The 14517-nt window shown below is 37.3% G+C and overlaps 1 protein-coding gene across 3 annotated transcripts in view; it reads right to left on the reverse strand.

The window, feature by feature from the left end:
* Nucleotides 1–694: 694 nt before the first annotated feature.
* The window catches only part of RFT1 (RFT1 glycolipid translocator homolog), a 47138-nt gene continuing 33315 nt past the window's right edge, over nt 695–14517 (reverse strand). For all 3 annotated transcript variants that reach the window (XM_082060302.1, XM_082060301.1, XM_082060303.1), the window contains 11 exons: nt 14191–14307; nt 12169–12358; nt 11490–11591; nt 10379–10513; nt 9402–9480; nt 9076–9126; nt 8539–8669; nt 7333–7477; nt 4976–5081; nt 4311–4560; nt 695–3487 (listed from right to left, as the gene is read on the reverse strand). In XM_082060302.1, coding sequence (XP_081916428.1) covers nt 3323–3487; nt 4311–4560; nt 4976–5081; nt 7333–7477; nt 8539–8669; nt 9076–9126; nt 9402–9480; nt 10379–10513; nt 11490–11591; nt 12169–12358; nt 14191–14307 — 1471 coding nt within the window. In that variant the 3' untranslated portion in view covers nt 695–3322. The remainder of the gene's footprint in view (nt 3488–4310; nt 4561–4975; nt 5082–7332; nt 7478–8538; nt 8670–9075; nt 9127–9401; nt 9481–10378; nt 10514–11489; nt 11592–12168; nt 12359–14190; nt 14308–14517) is intronic.

The raw sequence follows: 14517 nt of genomic DNA on the forward strand, positions 1-14517 counted from the left end.
AAAAATTCCACAAAAATAATTTCAAAGTTCAGATTTCAGCACTGTCCAGAATCCAGCAAATTAGGCCTGGCTGACCTCAGGGTTCTCACACAACCCATCAAACAAACAGGTCATCACCTGGCATGGTTACTGAACTGCTGCCAGTATTCCAGCTCACATCTGTTACTTTTCATGACTACTAAAGCAGATTAACTGGTCATGTCTGAACTTCTTTTTTTTGAAAAGAAATTAGAAGAAAACAACCCCCCTTTCCCCCCACACTTCTTTACATACAAATAAAATCTAATATCTTTACAATAGTAGAAAAGAAGAAACAGTTGAACAATTGGTTAGTACCTAACACTACTACTGCAGCATAATTCAGCCAATAAACTTCAATGAATGTCAGGTTTGCTCCTGGCCACTTAAACGGCTTTTATCACAACGCTACAATGTTTAAGATCAAACAAAGAAACCTGGTCATTGCCATCCAAACATACATGTCAACAAAAGCAAAGAGGAAAAAAAGGTGACTATGATACCACTTGTTAGAAAAATACTACAGTAAATATTCTCAATGTGCGTGTTAGTAAACGGCTTGTAAGTTTCTATGTTGATAAACTAATTTCTACATAGAAGATCCTAGAAAATCCAACCACATTTAAGCATCAGCTGTACCAAAAATACAAATAAGACTCAACTGGAAGACAAAAACAAAATATAAGGGAAATAAATTTTATTTGGTGTTATCCTATTATATAACCATTTTATCTTACAGTTGTTTGAACGTCATTCATCTACCTACTAAAAAAAAAAAAACACATCACATGATGTATGAAATTGTAACTTTCTCCAAAGTAAAACAGTTTCATTCTCCTTTGGCTTAAACTAACAGATTTCAGAAAATAAATGCAGCACATCTTCACGAAATGTACAGACAAGTACCCCATTGTGCCTTTGACAGGCAACTGCAAACAAAAGGGATATTTGGTCAAGTTCAATCTGAATGTGACCGTTCGTTTCTTTGTAAATAAAGCAATTAACCACCTTCACATTAAGGATCACGCAGATAAATAAGAAACTAGGAGACAGCTTCAGATACCTGTCCCCCCTTGCAGTTTCTTGCCACATAAAATATATTAAAAAACCCAAACAAACACACCACTACAAAACCCAACCAACCATCACTGAACTGCTTACAGATCAAGTTTAAGAGAGGAATGTGTCCTTACTTTGCAAAGGAGCAATGATTAAGCCACCTTAATGTCTTCCTGCTTCATAGAAAATCACATTTTCACTTGTTTAGCCTTTCCAATATGAAATTAAGCCAATTAGTTTTAAAATGTGACCTCTCTTTAAATGCATATACAGTATTTATGCTAAAAGATGAGACTAGACAGCTCACTATTTGAACAGTGAGATCCCACATCAGCCTACTTATGACAACACTTGCAGCAGAAGTAATGTTACTATACAGCTGGGATCAGCAGATCAGACAAGACAGCAGGACGTCAGGCTCATTTTGTACAAAAAATTCTTCAGTCTTCCAAGCACTGTAAGTGCAGGGCTATACCAAATCTTTCTCTGCAAGAAAACTCAGAAGATAAAAATTTAAATAGCAAAGAACTAGTAAATTCACTTAACAGGACAGAAAAATGTAGAGTTTGTTTTGACAGATTTCATAACAAGTTCAGAAGAATCAGCAAGTCTCTATATCACATATCTATATCACATATCACATATCTTCCAGCCAGGCTATGGAAACACCCCCAGCAGCTGAGGGAGCGCACCCTTCTTTTCCTCTGTTACATTCTGGGTTCTCTGTGATAATGTTTTAATCACCAAATTCTCATTTAAGGTATCTCCGGTGATAATCTCCAAGTGAAAATTAATGGTTTAGAGAATGTTTCTAACAGAACCAAACCAAAGACAACAATACCAGAATGCATTTTACACTTGGAGCTACGGTTGCCACAATGCATGACAGTCAAGTATTTTTTAAGCCATCGGACAATCTGCAGAGATGCTATATAAACTATTACAAAAGCTTCTGACTGTATGTGTCTGAGCACACGTTTTTAATCACTTGACATGTTTTGGTCCATCCAAACACTGCAATGGAACACTGATAATTATAAACCTGCCACTTGTACCTTGTGAAACTGCCAAATTCAGATCTTAGGCCAGCAATAAAATACACTATTAGTGAACCTAACATAGCCTAACATCTAATTTTACAACTTCTGAATGTCCACATTTTCAATGATTAAAAAAAAAAAAATTCAAAGGTTAAGACTGAACAAGTACCAAGACATGAGGTAAACTAGTTGCAACAAATGAAGCATTATCTACCCAATAATAAAAGTTTAAATATGCATAAGTCCTTGAAAGAAATCTTGTTAAATATATTTTAACATTTGACTTCACAGACAACATAAAAACATTTTTATTGAGACAATTTTGCTTGTGCCGGGATTTAAAATCTCAGATAAAACCAAAAGCAATGGAGTGAAAGTAAGAAGTTTTATTATAATTAACCTCTGGAACTTCAGCATCCAAGTGACTGTACTTCACACCTTCTCTAAAACACTGCTCAAAGCCCCTTTTCCTTTTAGCTGAAGCTTCAGAGTATTTTTGACAAATCAATCAATACCCTCATAAATGAATGATAGGAATGAAATAATCTTACAGTTACTAGACATATGCTGTGTATTCCATTAATTTCCTTGTAAACAAAAAACCTCCTGTTCACCACTTCAGGCTTCAAAACCTTGACACCTTAATCCCCCTGCACTGCATCAGGTTCTGCTTCAGGAACTGTTAGAGTGCTATTGGTCCTTGCTCTAGTGGTTTCTTCAGCTTTTGTGTTGTGGGTTTGTGTTTGGGGTTGGTGGTTTGGGGTTGTTTTGGTTTTGTTTTTTGTCAGACCATTTATTTTCTAACCAGTTAAGCAGCCCACCATTGCAAATAAGGGCATTCTTAATTACATGTTAAGATGTAAACCATATGACTCCTCTGCACACGTACCCCATTGGTAAGAACAGGCGCTCTATGTGAAGTCTGCCAACTAGGTTATGTCAGAAGGGTGTATCGTAGCTCTGCATTCATTACCAAAGAGGCCTTTGAAGAGAAGGTTAGAAAAGAATGATGCATAAAGAGAAAATTACTCATCTCTTTCACTGTTCAGAAGACAAAATAATATTCAGTTGGCAATCTTCTACATCGCCACTCCAATAACAAGAACTCAAACACATGTGGAAACCCTTCTCCATGTAGATCTTACGCAAAAAAATATAGCCCTTTACTGCAAGCATGTGCAAGAATAGTTCTGCACATGAGCAATTCACGTTCCTTTCTTCATATACCGGGAGAGGAACTGGCTTCTGACGAAGTGGACCAGCTTGGTCTCTGTGCAGAACATAGTAATGACAGTTGCTGCAAAGCACAGAGCCCCCACGCTGATGTGCGCCAGCCTCGCCATCCACCCCTTATCGCAGCAGAACATCACCTAAACAAAGGAAACAAGCAAGTGCAGAAAAACTGGTCAGCACAAAGTGGATTTACTGCCTCAGTACACAACCAGGTCCAACACCTCTCTCAACCATGCTAACACCACCGTCAAGCTGAGCGTGGTTTTGCCACATGCGCTGATCCTACAATAAATCGTCCTGGGTAGTCACAACACTTGCCTTCTTAATAAAAATTCTGTCAGCAAAAAACGAGCACTCAGATACCTGATAAATATGGAAGTTACTATTACACGCAGAAATATGTTAATTGAGATATTAGGAAAATTCTGCTGGCGCTATTACAAAAGTCTGCTACTTTGCAGCAAGTATTAGGCTATTTTCTAACAAAACCCCACTGGAAATCTCCCATTCCAAAATACAAAGCTCTCTTTCCCAAGGAGTGTGCATGAGTACAGTCTTGTAGCCTGAATAAATGTAAAAATCGTGCTCTCAGTGATTTTTGTTTCTGTTCTTGTTTTGGTTGGTTTTCTTCTGTCACTTTATTACAGCATTTTTACTAACAGTTTATTTGCGCTATTGCAAAATTTCTATTATGGAGAACTAAAGACATGGATTTATCTACAGGCAGCAGAAATGTGTTAAATTTTATTTTACTTGTGGGATACACCTTCTACAGGTGGCAGAGTTAACTTTGTATCAAAGATAAAATCTCCCATTATTGTATCTTGCCTCGCCTGTAATGGAAGTATTCCAGCCTACCCTCATCAGCCTTTTTTGCTAATGACGTCTCTGCACATGGACACAAAAGTCATTTGGCATTAACTTTCATGGTGAAAACAAGATCTGAAAAAGGACACTTACCTCAGAGAAACCAGTGATTACTCCACTTATGATATAAACGAGTAACAAAACTGGTGAGGGCAGCAAGCCTGCCAAAGGTCGGTAGGTGCTTTCTTTGAAGTAATCATAGATATAGTGGGTGCTGTGAGCTATTCGAATACCCATGTTAAAGCAGTTGGCGAGGATAAAGCCGATGCTGCCGTGCCAGTGGGTCAAGAAATAAGAGATGCACAGAAACGTGAAGGACAAGGCCAGCATAACAAAATTGTACCTAGGAAAAAAACAGCACAACAATGTATACAGTTCCAGTATTTACTAACTTTACCTCTGAAGAAATACCACAATTTATTTTCCAAAATAAGGAACAGAAATTCTCTTACCATCTTCTAATGAAAAAAAGACAAATTTCAGAACAGACATGTTAATAAAACAATTAACTGAAAGAAATGATTAACAATGTAAAAACTTATGGAGTTTTTGCTATTTTATTTTAGGTGTGTATTAAACAAAAATAACATTCAACAAGATGATGCTTTATTTAGCTTCTTTTCCAAACAGTAACTTAGCAAACAAGTTCACACTTTTAAAGGGTCATGCAAGCAGCCCTTGTTCTGTTTCTGTACTGAACTCCAAGTGAACCATATGCAGATTAATTACAGGAATATTCTGCAGACACTACTTCCTACCTGTCTACCTCTTCTTTGCACATCAAAGCAAACGTAAAACATTCTGTCACTCCATTGACAGCAAGAAACAGGACATATAAAGAGTAACATCGGAGGAGATCCGGACCTAAAAAACAATCAGAATGAGAAGCGGATTATTGTTTCTTTTATAAAACCGCATTGTTTTTACACTCGTTAAGAGATAAGTAAGTTGTAATGTTAACACTAATAATGAAAACTTAAGGTCATTTGAACACTTCTCCTGTCTAGGCATCTTGACAAGAACACAAATAAACAAGGCAACATAAAACCCCAAACACCCCAAAATAGCAGTTGTTATAGTAACAGAAAATATATCCATCAAAAAGAGTATTTTAGTAAAAGATATCTCCTAAATGAAAATTAATATTTATCATAACCCAAATATTTTATTGTACAGAAATCTGTGGAAATTAATCCAATAGTCATTACGAGGTACAAAAAGCAATAAAATGTACATATCAAACCCAGCTTTAAGAAAAACAGAAAGGCTGCCCAAAACATTCAAAACTGTGCTAGATGAAAAACGGTGTTCAGATTTTTATGGGTCAGAGATCATTTATACACGACTTCAAAATCCTCCATTCAGACATCAATCTTTTTCTTGTCCTTTAGAAACTATAACACTGGGGAAAAAAAAACCCATGCTTTTTACCACGTTAGTGTGCATCCATGAATATTCATTCCTTCTTGATGGCAGCAATGTAGTTCGTATTATTGAGTCTCCTCTGTTTCCGTTCTAAAGGACAACTGCCCAGTAAGCAGTAAATACACTGCAGATGTGGGGCAGAGCTGAAGGCTTTCAAGTTTGCATAAAAACATTAGACTACAGAGCACTCAGAAATTTAAAAAATATATATCCATGAATATCTGGACAAATAAGTCAGTACACATTCTCAACATTTCATTTTCACAGACTATCATTATGTAAAACAAAATAAAATTACTTATGAGTCATATGACTTGCATCCGTATTCCTAAACAGAGTCCTTTTCAGTCAAGTAAGCATGTCTGAAAGATTAAGCCCAGACACTCATTCTTGAAGAGAAAGAGGGACAGAAAACATTTTCTTCATAAAAAGTTGGCTGTCGGAATCCAGAATGGCAATCTTTCACAACATTTGCTTTCAAAATCAGAAACAAATCTAACAGAACCAGCAGAAAGACAACTCAAAACAAAACACTGAAGTTATTAACACTTTTTCTTGGTTATGCAGACACATGGTTTTCCTTAAAATCACTACAGAAATCAAGCACCACCTTCCAAACGACATGTAAGGGGTTTAAAGCAAAAACATGTAAATGCTTAATATTTAAAAAGGAACGTATCCAGGGGGTTAGAATATAGCAAATGATCTTAACAGTGAATAAGGTAATTACAAGAGATTTTAATACCCAATAGGCCATATTCTAAGGTTATGGTTTGAAGGTGCAAACTCCGACAGGTGCAGCTTTCTTCAACACAATATCCTGTCACATGCTTTCATCTTCCCTGTAGCTTTCTCCAAATTGTAACAGATGTGAAATGGAAAGTGCAAGCTGGAACAATCCCACCATGGCATACACACAAAGTTTCCAGACAGAAATGCAACAAAAAAAGCTCCTCGGAGGAGCTGCTGGATCTTCACCCAAGACAGATCAGATAGGAACCAAGACATTACACAGGGCTCAGCTACAGAAGGCAGATTGGTTCTTCTAGCAAGAGCTACCACAGGTCAATTGACAAAGCACTGGAAGAACCCAAGAAAACTCCAGGCTACAATTTGTGTGTTTGTGTTATGAAGACAGAATTAAATGAACATCTGCTTTCTCTCCTGAAAATCCAAGGTGACCTACAAACTCCTTGACTGCTTCTGCGGACAGATTTGTAAAACTTACCCCTCAATATGTACAACTATAGCAAGATTGTTACCATCATGTGCTTTAGCACTATTAAAAAAGAAGTATTATTGTTTCTAGGCCAGTTTGTTATATAGCTTGGGTGTAAGTGGAGTGTGAAAAGTTGCTGTTATAAACAGCTGGAGTTATAATTTTACCTCATGGAGTAGCCAAACAATCCTCTAAAACGATCTTTTCCAACAATGTGAAATTGCAGGAAGGTAGAGTCCCAAACCTCATCGTATTTCTTTAGAGCTCCTCAGTATATTTTAACTTAAGCTGACGACATATTAAACACGTGATTACAAAGGCAAGAGTTCTGGCTTCAGACAAACTAAGTCACTGATTTCGGCAGGATTTTTATAGAAAAAAAAAAATTCTGCTGATTTACCCAAGGATGCAAAATAGCTGCAGTTTCTCTTTTTAAAGGATGGTTTCTTTGCCAGTTCTATAAATCTTTACCTGTTCCAGAACTGAGCATTGAGCCTCCATAAATATCCAGAGCCAGCTGGGAATAGGCAAAGCCAAAAACCGTGATGGTGAGGCCAATCAGAAGCACAAGTTTCAACAGCAGTTCTAATACATTTGCGGCCATAGCAACGTCATCCTGAAAAAAAAAAGAAAATTGTAGCCAATTACATGAATCAGAATCCATCTATTACTTATTTTCACACAGAAAAGCTACTTCACAGAAAAATCAAAGTTTGCACAGCATAAAAAGGTGTGAAATTTATCCTTTGTTATTGAATTATCCATACACTTGGTCTTAATTTCGAACGATTTTTATATATTATTCCTTTCTATGTTTCATACATTACAAATTCTACACAAATATTAGCCATGAACACATCTGTTCAAGGAGATGTGCAAACAGCACTTGCACCTGTTTAACCGTCAGTAAATGGCACGGACGGCACCTGCCCAAGGCCACGGGCTGAGTCAGCGGGAGGGTCGGGTTTTTATAGCTGCACAGGACTGGCCACACCAGAACAAATAACTCGTCAGTTCTATCACCTCTTTATAAGAAACGTTCTTGTAATTCTTCTGATGTAATTTCACTACACTGACTGAAAACTCGATCATTTTGCCAGTTACACATATCAGGTACACTATGTATAAAATATACATATACGTATGCCATTCTTAGCCCACCAATAACCTAAGACATGGGATTTGTTTAACTGTGTGCTGATGCGCAAGTAGTAGAATTACTGAAAAAAGTTGTCACAGTATCAGACGAAAGCGCAGGCTGACTTCGTGACTGATCAAGAATTTACTACCTAGAGCACACACAAATATTACTCTATGAAACAAAGCTCATGTTCGTTTAACCACTGATACTCCACATACAATTCAAAAGCTCTAAGTCTATATGGAAATACACGGTACAGTAGGGTTTACATCACACAGTTTGCAGCAGACGTTAACTTCTGTTACAATACAAGGCAGTATTATGCCATTGCATCTCTTAGGTTCTATTTCATTAGCACTTTTCCTATTTCTTTTCAGCCCAGCCTCACTCAACATTTTTGTTCTCCAACTTTTCCATTTTAACAGCCTTTATACTCCAATTTAAACACATATTTCTACCAGTCACACTCTTGTGATGCAACTTATTTGTAACAAAAATCATGTATTTGATGTGCCATTAATCCAAAATAAACATACCTGCTTCTGATCCTTTACATTCTTGCCTCTTTCCAACACTTTTGCAAAAAAGACATAAAAACTCTCCTCAATAGGCAAGAAGATAAACCTGGCCACCAGTGAACCAAGATTATTCACGATATCATATACACCTTAACAAAAATAAACAAAAACAACATAGTAGCAGTCTATTTTTTTACATGCATTTCAATTTTGAGTCCTTAACAATGACATGAATTCTAATTTAACATTTCCACCGAACAAAGAGAAAACAAGTAGAATGCAGTGCAACACTAAAGCACTACTAATTAAGTTGTTTCTTTGTTTTTAAAAAAGGAACAGGATACATGGCATCCCGCATCCAATTGAAAAGTTTTGATCAAAAGAAAAAAATCCAGGATCTTAAATAAAATTCTCCATAATGTATCTCAAAGTCACAAAAGCTTTGAAATCTTTCCAGATTTTCAAGTTATCTTCAAATACTTTAAGTCATTTTCAGAACCATATGAAGAGCAAAGACTAAGAACTGTCACCATTCCACAACACCATCACACTTACCCTGATCTCCAAAATTTAACACGTTCAAAAAAGTCATCACATATCGTTCACCTGTAAGTTCAAAATAAAGAACTTAAGAATAAGTCCCTAAATCTTTCTCAATATTTGTTCAGACACTTCAAGTATTAAGCATTCAAGAGAAAGTCAAGCAGGCCAGCACCTAATTCACAACACCCTCAAAAACTTCATTCAGGTTGGTAACATTTGTTGTCAGCGACCTCTGAAAGTCACACACCCACACATCCCCCAGCTTTTTCAAGCTTTAAGTCAATTTTATAAAAGCATTCACTAGCCTTTCTCCATCCCAACTCTACATCAAGCCTCACCCTCTGTCAAGATCTGTTTCAAGAAGGATTGTTTGAAGAAACTCCAAGTCAACCGTGCTTCCTTCCAGTTAACAAAGGTCTGCAAAAAAAGAAGTACTGACATGTTAGAAAAATTATTGAAACTACAGAGCAGAAATAGAAAATATAAAGCCACTACAATACCCTAGGCTAGCTCCAAATGAACTGACAAGGAAAAAATGCAATGTCATAGCTACAAAACAACTAACCTAAAATATTGCTAAATTCAAGCACCAGCATCACTCTGATCTGACAAATACTTTTTCCCTTGCTGAAGATCACTGCTGTTGCAGATGAAGTATCCAAACAAGCTTTCTGCCAAAAGTACTTAGAGACAGGAAAAAAAGCCCATGTTGTTTGACATGCCAATAGAACTTCCAGCTTCACTGTAGATATCAATTGTTTAGTGCTCTGCAAACTGTCCCCACAAGTCTTGCAATCAATAACCACCTTTCTCTTTTCAAGCTACAAATCTTTTTCAAAACACCTGCTTCCTCTCTATGTCTTTTCACCTCTTTCTTTGCCTCATTTTCTTTTGAGAGAACATCAGAGATACTGGAGTATCTGTAGGGTGCTGTGTACCACCACATTTATTTTCTGGAAAAGTCCAAGCGCCGAAATCCATGGTAAGATGCTTCTGGTTTCTTTACTGCCTCAGATCTAGTAACACCCGGTCATTCCCCTGCACACTGCAGATGTCCTATCTCCAGTATATGGTTTGTGCAAAGATACTAAAAGCCAAGTCAGCAATGAGCCCACCACAAAGGGGTCAAGCTTCATATTTTTTTTTTCTGAAAAAGGATTTTATTAATACAAACCATAAACAGATTTTTTTAAATAAGTCATAACTTCTACAGTGCAGAGATATTATCAAAATAACTCAACTCCACTATCTCAAACTCATTTTCAAAACTCTCTCAAGAAAAACCTAAAATCAAGAAATAAACTGTGCAACCCACCTCATCTTCCACCCAGTTAGGTAACAGAGCTTTCATTCTGCCAACTGGAAATGACTTCTTTGTTGCTTCAGGAGACCCCAGAAACATCATAAAATAAATTACATAGCACATTACCAGAACACTGACATATAAAAGCTGAAAAGACAGGGGAGAGAAGAAAAACAACCAATGATATAACATTAACGTATAAACGCAGAATCACACACTGGAATTACATACTAGAGTTCCAAATTCAGAGAGAACAAAATGTAGTAAGTAGCCCTTATTCCCTGATTTTAAACTAGGTAAAGACTTCAATTCCCCCAAGAAGTTGATTTGGTTTTTTTAATCTGCATGTTATCATATCTCTTTGCTCTCTATTCTATTCAGCATTTTTAGAACAATGATTTAAAGTCCAGTTTTAAATCAATTATTCACTCAATCCAAGAATCAAGTTGACAGAGTAGCTACCAGCTACATCTCTTTCTTTGATCAGTTATAAACTACCTACTACAGCCACTGCAAAAACTGAACAAAAAAATAATCAAATGGCCGCATCTGAGGTGAATCATTTCTACACAAACTGCTACTTCACAGGCCACAACCCTGCCTTTCAAGTGCTGTTATATCCATTCTTCGTTATGGTAAAGAAGAAGTTTTACTGCACATACATGTTACACATTATTAGCCCCTCCCGTTAAGGTAATACAGGTTGGTGGTACAGGCTGATAAAATTGCGTATGATTCTAATCTTCTATACAGTCAAATCCAAAGTCTAACCATTCTGAAGCCAGGTGGTGAACAAAGTCCTCAAACATTTGAAAGTATAATTCATTAAGAAAGAGTCAACATAAAGCTTATACAGAATAACATAACCTCATTTGCACACAACGTACCTTCACAGACAGAACAAGGTGCTTTCATTCTCATCCATTAAACCGCTTGGGGTCAAAATGCCAAGTCAAGAACAAGTATCAGGAAAATATTGATCACAGGTGCTAAATCTTAAACCTCCCAGAGAAATTTTCTCCCACCTCCTCAAACTTACTTAGCAGGCTAAATGTCAAACACAGCAGCAAACAAACATTCAGATGAATCAAGAATTTAGAGAAAAATAACAAAGGAAACTTACCTGAGCCAAGGAAAAAATGTAGAGGCCCCACTGAGGATAAAGCACTACTAAAATAACTGTCAAAATGCATTTTGACACAACTGAAAGGCTTTCAGCAATTACCTTTAAGAAAGAGAGAATAGAAAAGGTTTACTTTCTGTCAACTTAACCGCATACACAAACTTAAAGTACATTGGTTACACACACAGAATTTATGTAGGAATACAAGATTTTCAAGGTCAGCGTGACTTTATCACAGTTATTTTCTGCTGAGCTGACCATCTTAGACTGTAATTTCTCGGTAAATTTTCTATTCTCATTTTGCAGTTCCGCCATTGTACTTTCTCAGTCCTTTGTATGAAACATAAGGGAGAAAATTTTGCTTGAGACAATCATGTTCTCAATTGGTACATTTCACAATTTCATACCAACAATCAAAATGCAAAAATCGACAGAGTTGTGTGCCTCTCCCTCCAATTAAAAATCACAACTATTTAATGTCACTAAGGTAATAATGCATAAATAAACCAACTTTCTTCCTTTAACAGGTACAAAATTGTATCTATGTTACACCTGAACAGTACACAGAGGTTCATTTTTAAAAAAACTTGAGTATACAAAGATCTAGTTCAGGAATTCATTCTTTTCAATAAAGATAATTCCCCCCACACACACATGCACCCCCACATACTCTACTAACCTTAAGTCTCACAAACAAATGAGCTTGTGCTAAAACCCAGAATGGTTCTCCCAGAAGTTCAATAATTGCAGAAAGACCAAATGCCACTACACCAGCCTGATAATGAGGAACCACAGATGGATCAGGTACTTCAAGCAAGTGTAGCCAAACTAAGCCCAAGAAAATAGACCAAAAAACACCAAGAGGGACTCTAAAAAGTTAACATAAAAACAATCAGTAGATATGTTACTTAAGCAGAAAAAACACCCAAGACAAGTAGATTAAGATTTCACATATTACCAAAATAATTAAAAAAAAAAAAAAGCCTTGAGAAATTAATTTCTATTACCACAATACCAAGAATACTTTTTTTTTTGTAACGCACATTTTTAAGGTATTCTTTTGCAAGACAAGGAAAACATTTTACTGACTTGCTGATTTTCTACTCAAGAATCTAACATAAGGTCAACTATCTGCATTTCTTGTTCCCTAGGAATGAACAACTCTGACCCCATATCAGCTGACAGAACACTGCAAACCCCTCACTGCTGCCATTTTTGTAGCCTGTGGTTACCAAGGGTTTGGCAGACAAGCTTCGCGGGATCTTGCTGTAACAGAAGATGCCACCACTCCAACTGCTCGTCTCACTCCTTCAGAAATCCCTGGCTCTCCAGAGAGCAGAGCGAGCAGAAGGAAACGCACGCCTGCACCTCCGGTACGCCAGCTCACAACACTCCGTGGTAGCTCAGAGCCACTTTGATTAGCGACTGCAGCTAAAACGCCACGCTGAGCACAGCGGTGCAGACGTGCGTTACCTTCTGTTGACCCTGCCACAGGAACACACGCTTCTGGCAGAGCGCAGAAAGTTTTAGATCATTGTGGCAGGATCTATTTCACCCCTCCCATTATCAGATCCCTAAGGTATTTGAAATCAAGCTCCTAAGGCGTATTTCAGATCCTTCAAGAGCATTAATCTTCTTTTAAAGTTATACTTCTCTATGAGGAAAAAAAAACTATAAAGTTGCACACATTGTTAGTTATCATTTAATGTCTACTTGAAAGGCTGTCAAATATCAGAAAACTGATTGTAATAACAGTGAACAGATCTAATGCTTTTAAAAATATTAGTATTAAGCCTATCCCTGGAAGGGATAATCCTGCTTCTTTGTGCCTGGATGCAGATAACGATGCACAACCTCCCATTCCTGGGCCAGATCTAATTAACAGCTGTGCAGTCCCAGAGAAGGTGAGCAGGGTTTTCATGCAGAGGTAGTTTTCCACCACATCAGACAGGTAAACTTACTTTTCAACCCACCTAATTGTGGCTGCACAGCTGTGAGATCTGACAGAGCATAAGTGGCAGGGAAGCAGGTCCAGGAACCAAAAGGGAGAAACAAGTCATAAAATCCACTTAGCTGCAATGTACAATTACACCCTCTGGCTGCAGCTTCACACAGACTCTAAGCTATCCACTTTGTCCTATAAACGGCACTGCAGTTGAAAGAAGTAGTCCTGTTTGCTCCCTGTTTAATTCCAATCCTTTCTTTCACCCTTTCACGCCCCTCCTATCCAAGACAAACATTTATGTTTCCATGCCATTATACTGCATCATGGCTTAAGACACCCAAAGAAAAGAGTTTGAGGAAAAAAAAAATATCTCTAAAGCAGCTTCACAAATACAATCAAGTAATAAAGGAGCAAGACTGAGCAGACAGAGGGGAAAAAAAAGTAAAGGACTATGTATTTGTGTGAGAGGATTTTCCTTTAACAGCTACAACAAAAATGAAACTCCAGGCAAGATGACAGAACAAATGGCTCCTGAGAACACTTTCCCACGTGCTCCTAAAAGAGATCAAGTCCATAAGTGCTAAAACAACAGACTTGCCCAGCATCCTGCATTAGTCCCAAAACATGCCTGAGGCTACTAAATGGCCAATGCTAAAATAATTACCTCAGTAAATAAATACCTGCTCTAATTTTGTGAGCACTCAGACAAGAATTAGACATAAGTTCTAAGTAAGTAAATTTTTAAAGGTATCTTACGTCAGCCACAATAGATTAATTGTTTTGGTCCAGTTTTGCTTTGTACTTCCACTCAAACACGCTCTGCGAAATGCCTCCCTGGCCAGGAAGACAACTGTTGAATACAGCAGAGTCAGCCTAAAGGAGGGAAAGTACAAAAAAATTATTTCATTACATACTACTTCTGAAATCCTTCATGCAGTAGCATCACTGAGTTTTTCTGAAGGACTGCCTGACAAACAAGTCAAACAAGTATGTGAAGCAAACATGAGGCTAAGAGGTAAGTTATCACCATCTCCTAAAACAGGAGGGAAGTAGTTACATGCAGTTATTCCAATGGAAAAAATA

The sequence above is a fragment of the Streptopelia decaocto genome (genome assembly GCF_964273445.1).
Source record: "Streptopelia decaocto genome assembly, chromosome: 8".
Classification (NCBI taxonomy): Eukaryota; Metazoa; Chordata; class Aves; order Columbiformes; family Columbidae; genus Streptopelia; species Streptopelia decaocto.